This window comes from Lonchura striata, chromosome 5 (genome assembly GCF_050655825.1).
Source record: "Lonchura striata isolate lonStrDom1 chromosome 5, ASM5065582v1, whole genome shotgun sequence".
Taxonomy (NCBI): Eukaryota; Metazoa; Chordata; class Aves; order Passeriformes; family Estrildidae; genus Lonchura; species Lonchura striata.
In genome coordinates, this window is record NC_140707.1 from 4300373 (window position 1) to 4317249 (window position 16877).

The following is a 16877-nucleotide window of genomic DNA, read 5'->3' on the forward strand; positions in this document are numbered from 1 at the left end:
ATCTGTTGGTTCTTGGGGGATATCTGGTAGTATTTTCCATATCTTTGCACTCCAAAAGCCAAGGTGGATTTGTCTCTCACCTCAAAATGACTCAATCCCACTCAAAACCCCAAAATCTTACCCCAAAATAGGTGAATCCCACCTCAAAATGGCTGTTTCCCACCTCAGTCCCATGCCAAAATTACTCAATTCCACAGCCTCCAGGTTGATATGGGGTTGCAAGGAGATCAGGAGAAGTGAGATCCAAATTTGAGGTTGTGGGATCGAGATTGTGCGGGGCTGAGTGGGTGTGATTTATTTTGATAGCAAATGAAACTTCCAGAACTATTGATTTCTGTCCCATTCATTTTCTGTCAGTTCTGGTTTTCTTTTCAGAGTGCCGCCTTCTCAGCTGATTTTGTTTGTGTCCTCCTGCCCCAGACTGAAAAGCAAGATGTGTTCTATTTGCCATCTGTATGGCAGTTGTCCTGTGTTAAGTGGGCAGTTTTTCCTTATCTCTTCCACAATCAATCCTCCCTCAGGGGAGACATCTGCTGATAATGGGCTATTGAATGTCACTGCATGACTGATAAGAACTGTAACATCCCATTGTGAGATGCCCCGCCCAGAGGGAGGAGCCAAGCATTCCTACCTGCATCTAGTCTTGAGATTCTGGCCCACCAACACAGCTTTTTCTGGGCTGGATTTCTCAGAGGAACAGCTGCCTCTTCCACTGCCTCTTCAGAAGAAGACTCCCTTTTCTACAGGATCACTTCTCCAACAGAACCACACCTGACACTCCTGGAGGGCTGCAGCTACAATTCCAATTGGACTGCAGCCAACACCCTGTCCAACAGAGTGTCAGGTTGTATTCTGACCCTGTCAGTGTTGTTTTAGTTCACTTCATTGTTTCTTTTATTTTTTTTCCCTAGTAAAAAACTGTTATTCCTGCTTCCATATTTTTACCTGACAGCCGCCCTTAATTTCAAATTTATAACAATTCTTAAAGAAAGAGTCTTCATTTTTCCATTTCAGGGGAGGCCCATGCCTTTCTTAGCAGACACCTGTGTTTCCAAACCAAAACACCTCCTTTCTCTCCTGCCTTCCATTGCCTGCTCTGTTTCTCTCTCATTGCCTCCCTTGACCCAGGGCAGCCCCCACCAATGGCCCTGCCATGATTTAATTCCCAATCCACAAGCTACAACAACCATGGGTGAAGTTATGATGGCTGGCAGTGAAATGTCACTTTAAGATCTTGCTCCACTTGGCTTTTGGCTCTTCCATATGAGCTTTGCCTTCAAGGGCAGGAACATCTTTTCCTGGCTGGGAACTGGAATTCCAGCCCCTGGGAGGGTGTGCCATGGATCCCAGAGGGGCATTCCCGAGGCTCCCAGGGTGCTGCTCCTGCCGTGCCTCCCAAGGAGCTGTGCAGGGCAGGGGACAAGGTGCAGCAGCTGTGTTGGTTCTGCAGTGTCACAACAACCCCTGGTTCCAGGAGTTTCTGCACTGCCAACAGCGGTTCCTGGGTTCCATGATGCCCTGTTGTGTCCCTATTGATATTTGGTGTCATGAAGTTCTTCAGTGCCACAATGGCCACCTCGCTCCATGAGCTTCCACAGTGTCCAAATGGCCTCCTTGGATGGGCAGTGTCACCATGGGCCATTGGCTCCATGCAGCCCCGCTGGGTCACCATGGACTCCTTGGTTCCATGAGATTCTGGGGGTGTCCCTGTGGTCTCCTTGGATCCACAGTGTCACAATGTACCGCTGGATCCACATGGCCCTGCTGTGTCACCATGGCCCCTTGGTTCCATGGGACCCCAGGGTCACAATTGACTCCTTGCTTCCATGACACCCACTCAGTGCCAAAATGGCCCTTTCATTCCATCGGTGACAGAAAAGATTTATAGAAACATTGAGCAAATAGTGCTTAACATATCTGGGAAAATCTGTTTGCATTCCAAAGAGAGGTTAAAGGTGAGGATGGCACCAGCAGCTTCCATCTGCATCAGATATTCAGGGAAAGGTCAGGAACAGACAATTCAGCTAGGAGACTCAGAGAATGCTTCCAGAGATCATTTCTGGTCACACTGTCTCTTGTAGAAAGGTGACACCATTCCAGGCAGCCTGTACTGAGCAGGTGGTTCCTGAGTGGGGTTTGTTGTTTAGGAAACCTGCTCAGGCTTTTCCATTCTTTCCTTCCCCAGAGAAAAACTTCTCCTGGGCCTGTGTGCAGGCAGAGCCCTGAGGAGAGCAGGTGGGACACGGTGCAATGGGCTGGGACATGGAGCTGCAGAGCTCAGGGACAAGGTTCTGCTGCAGGGCACAGGGATGTCAGTGCCAGGTGGGCGATCCCAGACATGGTGAGGCTGGGGGTGAGGAGCAGCTTGTTCAAACAGGGTCAGTCCTCAAGGGGCTCATTCTTCTGCAAGCCCAGACCTCCTAAGGAGAACTTCAGCATCAAGATCACCTGGGGAATGCTTCTATAAGCTCTTCTCTGAACTGGAAAACAAAAAAATATTGCCTTTATAAAAGAAAAAAATTCAGGAGGTGCACTTGGAAATCTTCCTCCTTACAAGAACTCCAAACTGGCTCCAATCAGCTGCACAAGCCCTGGGGATTTGCAGACCATTGAATGAAGACAAATCTCCCCTGAGGGCTTTCTGTATTTTAATGATCCCTATGGTGGATTTGGGGCTGAGCCCAGGATCCTCAGTCAATGAGAGAAGGCTGAAGAAGCTGCTCAAGGAGTCATAAGCAAAACTCCAAGTCCCTTGGAGCATCACTGGGCCCCACTGAAGACAGGGACTGCCAAAGGCTACCAGGGACTGGAGAGAGCAGATCCTTGAGGCCAGGATTGCAGGGAGCCCAAGGCTCAGAGCAGGGAACTGCAATGCTGAGCAAGGCCTGGGCTGGCTGGGGGAAGCAGAAAGGCCAAGCCCTGAGCCCAGCCTGGCACAGCAGGGCCTGTCCCTCACGGGTGGCTCGGGGCTGTTTGTGTGGCAGGGGGATGTGAGGGGCAGCAAGGACAAATGCCATAAACCTGCAACCCCTGCCATCCTCCTTAGGGAGGGGCAAGGGAGAACCAAAGTGTAGCCCCACCAAGAAAGTTCCTTCTGTGGGGCTTCCAGAGGTGCTGCCTGAGCCTAGGGACAAAGGCCTGGGTGCCTCTGTCCCTGCCCAGCCCTGCCCATCCCTGCCCATCTCTCCTGCAGGCTGTGCCCCCTGTGCGCGCTGCTCCTCTGCCCTGGCCGGCTGCACTCGCCCATCTCGCTGTGCCCCAGCATTTCTCACCCAGCGTTTCTGTGCCCTCCCTGGGCTCCCTGCACTCAGCGCTGCCGGCTCCTGGCACACAGAGCCAGGCCAGGAGCCCACCCTGCCAAGGGCCTTTGGAGCTGGGTGTTGGCTGTGATGGCTTCTGAGCTCAGCAGCTGCTCCTGGGATGGCTCCATGGAGACCCGGCACAGCAAAGCTGCTGTGCATTGTCCTGCTGAGGGTCACACACCGGCGGGGCACATTCCCTGGCTGCAGGATTCGTGCCCGACCCAAGCACTGCTCTTATGGCTCCAGCACTGCTTTCCAGCAGGCACAGGGGAAGGCAAACTGTGTGTAGCTCATGGTATGTTAGAGTGTCTAAAACTTGCTAAGTCACCAGTCTTAGAGGTGACACGCATTTGGAATTTATGAGATGGAGAACAAGATGGAAAAGGGGAGCATAGAAATAAATAGGGAAAAACATTTCAGATTGTTTCTTTTCATTTTCATTTCACTTCTGGAAAGCTGTTTTAGTTTTTCAGGAATCTTCTCCACAGTCCTCTTTGCTCTTCTCAAGAACCCTTCCTGGAAAATGAGGTCGAGCTCCTGTCACAGGATGTGCCACCAACTACAGCTTCTCTTGGCTTTCCACACCCTGTGTGCTGCAGGATTCTTGCAGCAGAGCAGGACAAAGGTTTGGAGAAGTTGACAGCTTGTCCTTTCTTTAACTGGTGGACTGGGGAGTTGTGCTGGGGGTAAGGTTTTCATTGTTACTGTTCAAGGCTAAGAAAACAGGAGGTGTTACCATGAATTGTTAGGAATTACAAACCTGGCTGAATTCAGAGAAATAATCTCCAGAGCGTACAGCCCAAAGTGGAGACTTGTGTAATAATAATAATTCCAGCCTGTCAGTGGACATCTTGAAAATGATCTGGAATGTGAAAATGCTCTGATAGAGGGAGTTTCAGTGTAGATGATTCCACATCTGGTGCATTGATGCATAAATCAAGAGTACAATCAGTTCCTGACAAGCACTAGAACAAGCTGGACCTCTCAGAGTAGCCGACTGAAAGAATCTGAAAAGGAGAAATGCAGGCAATGACTTGGTGAACCTTCCCTGGAAGAAAGGTGTTTTTCTTCTAATAATTACTAGTCCATTCCCATGGCTTTTGGCTTTATTAACAAGCACATTTCCATCCCAGATTCACCATGAAATGAGAAGCCTGAGCTTGTGGAAGTGCCTGAAAGATGCCCAGTTCCTCTGCAGGGACGCTCAGACTGGAGCAGGAGCCGGAGCCCTCTCTGGGGAAGCCTCCTCTGAGCTGGAATTTGTGCCGTGCTGGGAGAGGAGGAGGAGGGGAGAAGGCTGGCGCTGTGTGGCAGGAGCAGGAGGTTTGGGCCGCAGGACATTCCGTCTGCGCCGCTGCCCCGCAATGGGCGGCCGTGCCCGGGGCTCTGGGCCTGGCCCCGCGTGCGCTGAGCTCCCTGGGCTGGGCTCAGGCTCCCGCTGGGACTGGGCACAGGCTGGGCTCTCACTGTGCTCCCCAGCAGGGAAAACACCTCTGGGCATTGACATTTCCTGCTGCTGGGAAGAATCAATGAAGTGAGTCAAGAAGTTCTGGTTTCCGTCTTTCCTGGTGGATTTTTAAATTTAATTGCACACTTCAGATGCAATTTCTGTGATGGTCTCTGTCAGTTGGTTCTATTTAATCAGCACCAGCAACAGGGCTGTGTTTGAGCATTGCAAATGTGGCCTTTGTAGCCTTTCATTCCCCTCACCTTAGTGCTCAGGAACTGGTGGGCATTCCAGTATCTGCTGATCTTTATGCCTGCAACAAAAATACTGACTTTGCTGTCATGAAAGCACTGTGGGTAGCACCAACAGAAAGAGGCACTTACAGTTTTATGGATAAAAGTCAAGTGGCAAGCACAAGAGGGCCAAGAGCATCTGCAATTCCCAAGGCGAAGGCAGCAGCAGCCTCCTGCTGTCAGCTCAGGGTGAGTAAAACAGCGCTGAAAACAGCGCTGGAACCCGATCCTTCCTTCCCCTGAGGGCTGGCTCGGGGCAGCACAGGCGGGCCCTGGGGAGCCAGGGCTGTGTGCGGGTGCCTGTTGCTCTGCTCCAGAGTCCATCTGGAAAAGCCCTCGGCAGCCGAGGCAGGAGCAGGCGGGAAGGGGCCGGCGCTGCTGCTGCTCCTGCCCGGGAGCCCCGGCCGGGCCGGGCCGGCGCCCGCTGCGCTGCGGCTGCTGCTGCTGCCAGAGCCGGGCGGGGTCGGGACAGGGACGGACACGGCACAGCAAAGGCCGGGGCTGCAGGGCTGCTGGTGCTCGGCCAGCGCCGGCACAGAGCTTCAGCCCGCAGCCAGCCCAGAGCGAAAGGCTGGGAAAGGCTCCATTCCAGCCTTTCTTTGCTCGGCACTGGGAAGGGACTGAAATTAAAGGAGAACAGCAGGGCCCGACCCCTTCTCCTTTGGGAGGAGCCTCACGGCTGGGGCTGTGAGGGGCCATGAGGGGCTGTGAGGGGCTGTGAGGGGCCGTGAGGGGCTGTGAGGGGCCAGGCACCTCATGGAACCAAGGGTCCATTGTGACACTGCAGAACCAAGGAGATCATTGTGACACTACACAACCTCATGGAATCAGGGTGCCCATGTTACGCTACTGAACCTCACAGAAGCAAGGGTCCCTTGTGACACTGGAACAAAGGAGACTGCTGTTGGCAGTACGAAAGCTTGTGGAACCAAAAGTCCATTGCTACACTGTGGGGCTTCATGGAACCATGGAGACCATTATGACACTTCCGGACCCACTGGAGCCAAGGGCCATTGTGACACTGCAGGGCCTTGTATAACCAAGGGGTCATTGTAGCATGGCATGGCCTCATGGAATCAAGGGGATCACAGTTACACTGTGGGACTCCATAAGTGGCTGTGGGTGTCCATGAGACCACGGGGCCATTCTGACTGTGGAACCAATGACATCATTGTTACACCACAGGACATCATGGTACCAAGGAGGCCATTGTGAACCAGTGGGGGAACCTGCTGAGACTATGGTGACACTTCAAGGGCCACTGCAGAACCAATGAGACCATTGGCAGGGTCCCTGGAACCAATGAGACCATTGTGACATGGCCCAGCCTCATGGGAGCAAGGGGCCCTTGTGACACTGTGGGGCCTTGTAGAACTGAGGGGCCATGGTGACCCTGTGTGGCACCATGGAACCCAGGAGAGCTCTGTGACACTGCAGGGCTCCGTGGCACTGAGGACTCGTGTAACAGTGAGGAGCCCAATGGAACCAAGGATCCATTCCGTACTGCAGGGCTTCAGGGAACCAAGGTGCCAGTGTGACACTGCGGAACCAAAAGAGACCATTGTGACACTGTGGGGCTCCATGGAACCAATGAGACCATTCTGACACTCCGAGTCCCCATGGAACCCAGGGGCCATTGTGACACCACAGGGCCTCACAGAACCAAGGCAACCACTGTGACACTGCCAGGTCTCATGGATCAAGCGGACATTGTGACATTGCGGGTCCCCATGGAAGCAAGGGGCCACTGTAACACATCCAGGCCTGGTGGAACCAAGGGGCCATTGTGATCCTGGGGAACCCAACAGAACCAAGGGACCATTTTGAGACTCCGTGACCTCATGGAACCAATGGGCATTGCCCCATGGAAACAAGGAAACCATTTTGACACTGCAAGGCCTCATGGAAGCAAGGGGCCATTGTGCCACTGTGGAGCCAAGGACACCATTGTGATATCACTGGGCCTCATGGGAACAAAGATCTACAAAGCTCTGTTGTGATCCTACAGGGCCTCAAGGAACCAAGGAGCAATTGTGATGCTGCAGGGCACCAAGAATACAAGAGCATGGAACAGGTCTGGCTGGCTGAGCCTCCTGGGGGCCACCTGACTGGTCCAGGTGACCTTTGCATGTTGAGGGTTGTTTCTCATCAGCTCCTGAAACCCTGGAGTTCCATGCTTTCCTTCCTGTGGGAAAGAATTGTCCTTCTCTCCAGGGGTTCATGGCCAAAATTGGGATGACTCCTCCAAATTTGATTATATCCAAGGATTATTCCCATATGAAACTTGCCAGGGCTCACATCTCTGGCTGACCATGACCTCTTGGGAGCCACCTCTCATCTGCCTTCAAAATACTGGGGACTGTGCTTTCCTTGCCATGTAAAAAAAACCATCATTTACATCCTGGCACCCATGGCCAAGATTGAGAATCTGCCTCCAAAATTCCTTATATGCAAGGATTGCTCCCAGACAAAACCTGCCAGGACTGTCCTTCTCATCCAGATGTCCATAAACAAAAGTGGGGTTTGGCCTCCCAAATTCTGTCTGCCCTAGGATTCTTCCCTGATCTGGCTGGCAGGTCTGGCTGCCTTGCCCTCCTTGGGCTGCCTCTAATCAGCCTTTGAAACACTGGGACTCCACCCTTTCCTTCCCATGAGAGCTGTCATTCAAGCCCAGGAACCCACAGCTGAAATGGAATTCCACCCCCGAAACTCCCCATCTATCCAAAGGCTGCTTGCAGACAGAAGCTGCAGGTACAGACAGGTCAGACTTGTCTTGGCTTCTGGTGGCAGCTTCTCATCTGCCTTCAAAGCCCTGGGGCTCTGTGGTTTCCTTCCTGTGGAAAAGAACTCTCCCTCTTGTCTGGGTGCTCATGGCCTTGGGCACTTGACAACTCTATATGGACACAGGATCTCTGTGCTCAGTGGGGTGGAGACTGAGGAGAGCAGAGGAGAGCCCTGGGAGGGACTGAAGGGTGATTTCAGAGATGGCGGAGCCTTCTGACATAGAAGACAGCAGCCAGAAAAAGAAAGAATTAATGCCAAGGGCAGCTGGGGAAGTCCAGACTGGACACAAGAGGAGAGGAATTTCCCTCCCAGGGCAGGGCTGTGGTGCAACACGTCCCCAGCAGGAGCCTGGAGCAGCCCAAGGCTTTGTGTGGCCAGGCAGGGGCAGCAGGAGGCAGAGCTGCCAGCAAAGGAAGGGCCAGCGAGGTGGGGCAGCCGGGGGTGACGACAGCCTGCAGGGACAGAGGCGCAGGGCAGGGACACCGTGGGACAGCCTGGGCTGCAGAGGGCTCAGGGATGTGCAGCAGCTGCAAGGCCCTGACAGAGCCAACCTGTGCAGCCCTTTGGCCATGGCTGCTGGCCCTGGGCCTGAGGCCACCAGGGGACAAGTGACCCTTGCAGCCCTGGGGCCTCAGTGCCTCCTTGTCCCTGCTCAGCAGCCTGGCAGGGGCCGCCCCATGGTCCTGCCCTTGGCACTGCACATCCCCACGTGCCAGTGCCCATCCCGGGAAGAGCCCTGAGCAATGAGGGAGGGACAGGATCTGCCTTGCCAGGGGCTGGGGCTCAGGCCTGGGCCCTTTGCATTCCTGAAACACATCCAGGTTTGCTCAGCACCAGAGCCACCTTCCCCTTGTTTGTCCCTTGCTGTCATCTCTGCTCCAGCATTATGCTCTACTTGGGGACACTTTCTCAGTTGTTTCCCTCAGTGGGACCCATTAAAAGTCCAAGAAACTTCAGTGTTTCAATCACACTTTGAGTTCTTGAGAAGTTTTTTGAGCACACTCTCTGGGAATGAGACTAATGAAAACAACAGCAGCCCCTGAGAGGGTCATTAAAGTCCTTGTGCTGTGTCTGTGCAGCTGAGCTGGGCCGGGCTCCTGGCACAGAGGGTGATCCTGGTAACCAAGCAGAGCTTCAAAAGCACATTTCTCTTGCTGAGCAGCTCTTCTTCCAGCCCAGCAGGGCTGGGGCACTGCCTGCAGCCAGCCCGGGCACAGCACAGAGGCACAGAGAGCTTCAATCAGTCAGGGCTGGGAAGGGGCTGAGAAGTGCCTGGGGCAGAATCACTGCCAGCCCTTGGCACAGGAACCTCTGGCTGCAGGACAATGCAGCTGCAGCTCCTGGAGTGATCTCCTAAAGCTGGAACATGCCAATGCCCACAGATCCTGTGAGTACAGAGTATTTCTGGTGCAGGGGAGGTGAAATGCTCATGAAGCTCTGACATACTGAGGGCTTCTGATTAGTCATATAATATTTCCAAGACAAGGATTTTGATAAAAATGTGGAAATTTCCTAAGAATTTGTAGTCAGCTGTCTACTATTGAAGAGTGGCAGGGAAAGAAGGGTAAATATTAAAGGTTGATTATGAATATTGACAAGTGCATGAGACGTCTGAACTGTTACTTTTAGTGATCAGTAGGTTCACAGGAGATCCCTATTGTGCTTTCAGCCACTCTGCCCATGGACAGCAGCAGCATCACCTTTGCTGGAGCCATCAGGCTCAGTCTGCGCTGTCCTTTCTCCAAGCTGCAAACAGAACCTGCCCCAGCCTGTGCCCTGCAAACAGGCAGGGTTCTGTCAGGCCAAGGAGAGTGCACAGAGATTTGGGGTGTGGGAATGCTGGTAGGGAGAGATCAGGCACAGGGAAACAGCTGCAGGAGGAAAATCTCCCGGAAGCAGAGAGAAGATCAGGGAAGGAGAGAAAACAAATCCCAGAAATGCTGTGGCAGGGCGAGTTTAGAGATGTCCAGAGGATCCCCTCCAGTGCAGCCCCTCCCTCTGCACAAGCCCCCTCCCTCCTGTGCCCCAGCCAAGCCTCTGCCCTCAGGGCTGGGGCTCCAAGGCGTGCAGCCCCTCCTGTGCAGGCAGAGCTGCAGCAGAGCCGTGGGGCAGCTCTGCAGCCCCGGGCCCAGTTCCCTCTGCAGAGCACAGGGCTGGGAGCAGCTGCCCGGCACTGGGGGCTCTGGCAGGGGGCACAGCTGGCTCAGGGTGACACAGCTGTCCCCAGTGCCCGGCTCTGGGCAATGCTGGCAGTGCAGCCAGGGAAGGAGCTGCACCTCCCTTCATCCAGTGCCATCAGAGGGACACTTGGAAGTGTCCCTGAGATTTCAGTCCAAGCTGGGAGCTTCAATGCAGAGTGCAAAGCTGTCCTAGAGAATCTCTGATTTATGAGATTTATGGGGAAAGGTAGAGGTGTTGTGACACTGAAAATGCTGCTGGGTTGGTGAAATGAGCAAGGTCAGTCCTTGGCTACAAATGTGGAGCGGTGCTGGGGTGGATCCATCTGCTCTTACCTGTACCTGAGGTTTTGTAAGAGAAACATGGGAGTGTGACCATCCTTCATGTGAGAAAAATGAAAGCCAAGAGAAGCTCCAAACAGAATGAATAATCTTATCCTCTCAGTCTCCACTCATTATCTTTCCTCAGAAAACTCACTGTATTCATCAATGAGATGGAGATATGCTGAGGGTTTCTGATATCCAGGAATACCAGGAGAAACATGGAGGCAGCATAAAAAGAAAACCACAAAACTCTCAAATACAGAAGTGTATACATCTGTGTTACAGAGGAGGGTGTATGGGAAATGGCGTTAACTTTAATTACAGGCATCTCCTCTAACTCTTCACTGTCCTTTCTCCATGAACAGGTACCCATGTGCAGCCACAGCAAATGTCCAACAGCAGCTCCATCAGCCACTTCCTCCTGCTGGCACTGGCAGACACGCGGCAGCTGCAGCTCCTGCACTTCTGCCTCTTCCTGGGCATCTCCCTGGCTGCCCTCCTGGGCAACGGCCTCATCATCAGCGCCGTAGCCTGCGGCCACCACCTGCACACGCCCATGTTCTTCTTCCTGCTCAACCTGGCCCTCAGTGACCTGGGCTCCATCTGCACCACTGTCCCCAAAGCCATGCACAATTCCCTCTGGGACACCAGCACCATCTCCTACACAGGATGTGCTGCCCAGCTCTTTTTTTTTGTGTTTTGCACTACCACAGAGTTTTCTCTCCTGACCATCATGTGCTACGACCGCTACGTGTCCATCTGCAAACCCCTGCATAACGGGACCCTCCTGGGCAGCAGAGCTTGTGCCCACATGGCAGCAGCTGCCTGGGCCAGTGCCTTTCTCTATTCACTGCTGCACACAGCCAATACATTTTCCCTGTCCCTGTGCCATGGCAATTCCCTGGGCCAGTTCTTCTGTGAAATCCCACAGATCCTCAAGCTCTCCTGCTCATATTCTAAACTCAGGGAACTTGGGCTTCTTGCTGTTAGTATGTCTTTAGGAGTCGGATGTTTTGTGTTCATTGTTTTCTCCTATGTGCAGATCTTCAGGGCTGTGCTGAGGATCCCCTCTGAGCAGGGACGGCACAAAGCCTTTTCCACCTGCCTCCCTCACCTGGCTGTGCTCTCCCTGTTTATCAGCACTGTAATGTTTGCCTACCTGAAGCCTCCCTCCATGTCCTCCCCGTCCCTGGATCTGGCCCTTTCAGTTCTGTACTCGGTGGTGCCTCCAACCCTGAACCCCCTCATCTATAGCTTTAGGAACCAGGAGCTCAAGGCTGCAGTGTGGAGACTGATGACTTTGCCATTTCAGAAACATTAAACTGCTGGACATTTTTTTCAAAGCACGTGTAATAAAAGTTGTTTTGATATTTCTTGTTGGCTTCATTTTGCAGATTCTTATTCTTTGTTTTAGTTTTTTCATCTTGTCCACAATAAATGAAATTTTTTGAGCCATTTCTCATTTTGTTTCTCTCACTCTTCCCTGTGGCCACAGACTGTTTCAATGAGGGGTTGCGCTCTTGGTGGGTTTCAAGATACTAAAGGATCTCCCAGCACAGTTTTCTGCAGAGATGCCCTTTTGTTGCCTTCTCTGGAGCTGCAGCAGAAATATCTGTGTGCAGAGCTGGGGCAGATCAGTGCTGGCACAGCAGCTCTGCTCCTGCTGGCCACACCATTCCTGATCCAGGCCAGGAGCCATTGGCCTTCTTGGCCCCTGGGCACACTGCTGGCTCATGTCCAGCCTCCTGTCCATCAGTCCCTGCAGGTCCCTTTCTGCCTGGCTGCTGTCCAGCCCCTCTGTCCCCAGCCTGTAGCGCTGCAGGGGTTGTTGTGGCCAAAGTGCAGGACCCATCACTTGGACTTGTTAAACCTCACCTTGTTGGATTTGGGCCCTGGATCCAGCCTGTGCAGGGCCATGTGCAGAGCCCTCCTACCCTCCAGCAGATCAACACTCAAATCCAGCTTGGTGTCATCTTTGGTTGCATGAGGCCCCTCAGTGTCACAATGTCCCCTTGGTTACACCGGGCCCTGCACTGTCACACTGGTCTCCTTGGTTCCATGGGCCCCAAAATGTGACAATGGACTCCTTGGTTCCATGGGGCTTCACACTGTCCCAATGTTCTCCTTGGTGCTGCAGTTTCACGGTGGCTCCTTGGTTCCATGGGGCCCGAGGTGTTGTGGCGCGGCATGCGCTCCTCTCGCCGCGGCACTCCGAGCCGTGCCGGGCTGGGCGGTGAGGGAAGAGAACGGGCGGCCGCTTCCCCCTGCAAGCTCTGCAGTCTCAGTTCGTGGCGCGCGGGGACAGACGAAGGCGACACGGGACTTGGGGGTGAACAGGATGGTTTTATTCAGCGAGCCCCAAGACCCCCTTGAGAGGGGGGCAAAGGTTTTATACAAGAATTCAGGAGGACGGGTGTAGGAACAGTAACCAATAAGGGAATAGTAGGGGAGGAGTTTAGGGCAGAATTAACCCATCACAATCTTAGCAGAGGAAGCAAGGGAGTGGAATAGTACAAATGGATCAATAGAGTGTTGAGTCTCACTAAATAGACAGGGAATGCTCTGGAAGCTGAGGAGGGGGCTAGGATGAATGACAGGGAAGGTTCCAGGGAAAGGGGCAGGGAAAGGGAGGATTGGCAACTTGGAGATGAGGGGGTTAGGGGAGAGCTAGGGAAGACTGACACTGGGGAGAGGAGGAGATTAGGGATGGGCGGGGGGAAACAGATATTAAACAAATATCAAATTAAAGATACACCACCGCACCGAGGGTGTCACAAAGGCCCCATGATCACATGAGGTCCCACACTGTCACAATGCTCTCTGTGCTTCCACAAGTCCCCTCAGTGTCACAATGGACTCCTTGTTTCCACGAGCCCACACAGTGTCACAACGGCCTTCCAGATTCCCTGAGGCCCCAGAGTGTCACAGTGGACCCTTGGTTACACAAGGTCCTGCAGTGTCACAATGTCCCCTTGGTTCCAGGAGGCCCCGCAGTGTCAGAACAGCCCCTTGGTTCCCCTGGGCCCTGGACTCTCCCAATGCTCTCCTTGGTTTGGCAGTGTCACAGTGGTGAAACCCCTCGGTCACACGAGGCCCCGCAGTGTCACCATGGCCTCTGTGGTTCCACCAGGACCCAGTGTCACGGGGACTCCCTGGTTCCATTTGGCCCCTGAGCACCACAATGGAGCCCTGGTTCTATGGGGCTGCACAGTGTCACCATGGTCCTCTTAGATCCACGAGGCCCTGCACTGTCACAATGGCCCCAGAGTGTCCCAATTATCATAGAATGACAGAATCAAACAGGCTGGAAAATACCTTTGGGATCATCAAGTCCAGGCAATGTCCTAATACCGCCTTGTCACTCAGACCATACCACTGAGTGCCACTGGAGAGGGACAGTGACTCTGCCACCTCCCCCCTGGCCTGCCCATTCCAATGTCCACTCACCCTTTCTGTGAAGAACTTCTTCCTCTTGTCCAGCCTAAACCTCCCCTGGTGCAGCTGGAGGCTGTGTCTTCTTGTCCTGCCCTCCAGCAGATCCACACTCACACCCAGCTTGGTGTCACCTGCAAATCTGGGGATGGTGGGCTCGATCCCCTCCCCCAGATCATCGGTGAAGATGTTAAACAGGGCTGGGCCCAACACAGATCCCTGGGGACAGCACCAGGGACTGGACACCAGCTGGGTGCAGCACCATCCCCACCCCTCTCTGGGCCCAGCCTCCAGCCAGCTCTTCCATCTCCCAGCCAGGAGGGAACCTGCCCAAGCCATGGGCTGCAGCTTTTCCAGGCAATGCTGTCACAGACAGTGTCCAAGGCTCTGCTGAAGTCCAGATGGACACATCCACAGCCTTTCCCACACCCACAGGTGGGTCACTTGGTTATAAAAGGAGATCAGGTTGCTCAGGCAGGACCTGCCCCTCTTAAATCCATGCTGGCTGGCTCTGACCCCTTGGCCATCCTGTGGGTGCCCTGTGGTGACTCTCAAGGTGATCTGTTCCATAACCTTGCCGGGCACCGAGGTCAGGCTGACAGGCCTGGAGCTCCCCAGATCCTCCTTCCAGCCCTTCCTTGGGATGGGCTCACACTGGCTCCTCCAGTGCTCTGAGACCTCCCTGGTGAGCCAGGACTGATGGTAAATGATGGGGAGCAGCTTGGGGAGCTCATCCACCAGCTCCCTCATCCCCCTAGGATGGATCCCATCTGATCCCATACATCTGTGAGCATCTGAGTGGTTCAGCAGGTCAGCAGCTGCTTCCTCCTGGATTACAGGGGCCTGTTCTGCTCCCTGTGCCCATCTACCAGCTCAGGAGAACTCTTGTCCTGAGGACAATCTCTCCATATATTGAAAATTGAGTCAAACAAGGTGTTAAGTACCTCAGCCTTTCCCTTATCTTTAGTTACTCTATTTTCCACTGCATCCAATAAAGAGTAGAGGTTCTCCTTATATCACGTTTTGCTATTAATCATAGACACGTTTGTTATTATTTTTCACAGAAGTGGCCAGGTTAATCTTTAATTGAAATTTCACCTCTTTCCTTTTCTATTTCTGCATGATGTAACAACCTCCTTAAACACTTGCTAAGTTGCCTGACCTTCTGTCCAAAGTTAATGCTCTCTCTGCTTTCCCCTGAGTTCCCACAAAAGCTCCATGGGCAATCAGGACAGTGACTTTCCTCACCATCTCATCTTTTGCCACACTGGGACAGGCTGCTCCGTCCTCCTTAAGATTGCTTTCTCAAAATGTGTCCATCGTTCCTGAACCCCTTTGTTTTTAAGGGCTCTTTCCTTTAAAAAAAATCAGAACCTAATTTTGTACTCCCCAAACTTGCATCCTAAATAGGCCAAAGTCTGCCCTTCCTCTTTCCAGTGTGGAGGTTTTGTTGCTGCCCCTCCTTCTTTCACAGATCATTGAAAACTTGATTATTTCCTGGTCACTGTGCCCCAGGCAGCCTCTGACCCCCACATCTGCCACCAGCCCTTCTCTGTTTCTGAACAGCAGGAGACAAAGCTATCCTTGGGAGTGGAGTGTTACCAAAAATTCGGTAAAACAGAAAACTGCTTAACACCAGTGCAGCATTATAAGCAGCATTCTTTATTCAGGGGGATGCACGGGGGATAGCTCCTCCCAAAGCCGAGCATGCTGAGTACAGGAAAGTTTCTGTTCATATTCTGTATTTTGCACACATATTCATGTATTGTGCTGGACTAAACACACATGTGATAATCATTTCCCCAAAATCATTAACATATTTTCCCTCCCCTTTACCCATGTGTTCTTCTGTCCTGGGGGTCTCTCTGGTGGTTTTTGGTGGTCGGGGGCCCCAATGTTCCTGTGGGCCTGGCTGAGCTGGCAGGACACAGAGGCTGGTGAACTTCCAGTTCCCCTTGTCCCACAGTGGGCATTGTGGGGTCTCCATAGACCTGGGGTTTTGGAGAACAAGCTCCAGGTGTCAGCTCACCTGGTGGAGACAATTTATCATCTGGTTACATGAGGTCAAAGAGTGGGCTATGACATCACATGAGTGGTTAATGTGATGTCATCAAGAAGTTATGACATCATAGGCCGGCTCTGTGACATCCCAGAGCAGGCTTAGAGATCACAGGACAGAGCTCTGAAATTGCAGAGCAGACTGTGACATCACAGAGTTGGCTGTGACATCAGAGACAAGCTGTGTGACATTACAGAATGGGCTGTGATATCTCAGAGAGGCTGTGTGACATCCTAGAGGGGCTCTGTGACATCCCAGAGGGGCTGTGTGACATCCCAGGTGGGCTCTGTGAGGTCACCGGGTTGGTCACTCAGCCCCAGATCCCCCTCACAGTTTCTCCCAACAAGTCCAATGCTGTTCATGCCCAGCAGGATCCCTGTCCCCCGGTATCCCCCTGGTCCACCTGGAGCCACAGCCTCCACCAAAGGATGTTCCACAGGATCCACCCCAGAGCCTGACATGGGGACAAGGGGCCAGGGCTGTGTGACCAGGACATCAAGGACATGGATTATCCAGGTCCCTGTGGCCTGGGTTGGGTTCCCCAGGGCCGGAAAGATGTCTGGCAGCTGGAGCAGGCTTAGGGAAGGGCCTCCAAGGTGGGGCTGGAGCCCTTGGGCTGTGAGCAGAGCCTGAGGGAGCTGGGCTTGTCCAGCCTGAGCAGGGAAGGCTGAGGGGCTCCTCATCCCAGCCTGGCAGTGCCAGCAAGGAGGGGATGGAGAACACAGAGCCAGGCTGTTCACCAGGGGGCCTGGTGGGAGACAGAAGCCAATGGGTGGAAGGGGAAAGAGGGGAGATCAGCCAGGCCAGGAGGAGATGAAATGAGTCAGGCGGGTTTCAGCATTTCCTCAACACCAAAAGCAGCCTGACCTCCCTTCTTCATCCACCACTGACAGCTTTGCAAATCAGAAATTGTTTGAGCTATTTTTCCCCCACTTCAGGATGAGCATCCTGATACAAGAATGTAATTGTGTTTATATCTATCACAGAACCACGTTTGTCTGAAATTCATTCTAGCATGGAAATCATTAGTGGATGGTGGACTCATCAGATGCTGCTAGA

At 53.2% G+C, this 16877-nt stretch overlaps 1 protein-coding gene across 1 annotated transcript; it reads left to right on the forward strand.

Moving 5' to 3' along the window:
- The first annotated feature begins 10715 nt into the window (after positions 1-10715).
- LOC146767151 (olfactory receptor 14J1-like) lies at positions 10716-13835 on the forward strand. The gene has a single exon (XM_085581120.1). The coding sequence runs from the start codon at positions 10716-10718 to the stop codon at positions 11646-11648; it is 933 nt and encodes a 310-aa protein (XP_085437246.1). The 3' UTR covers positions 11649-13835.
- The last annotated feature ends 3042 nt before the right edge of the window (positions 13836-16877 follow it).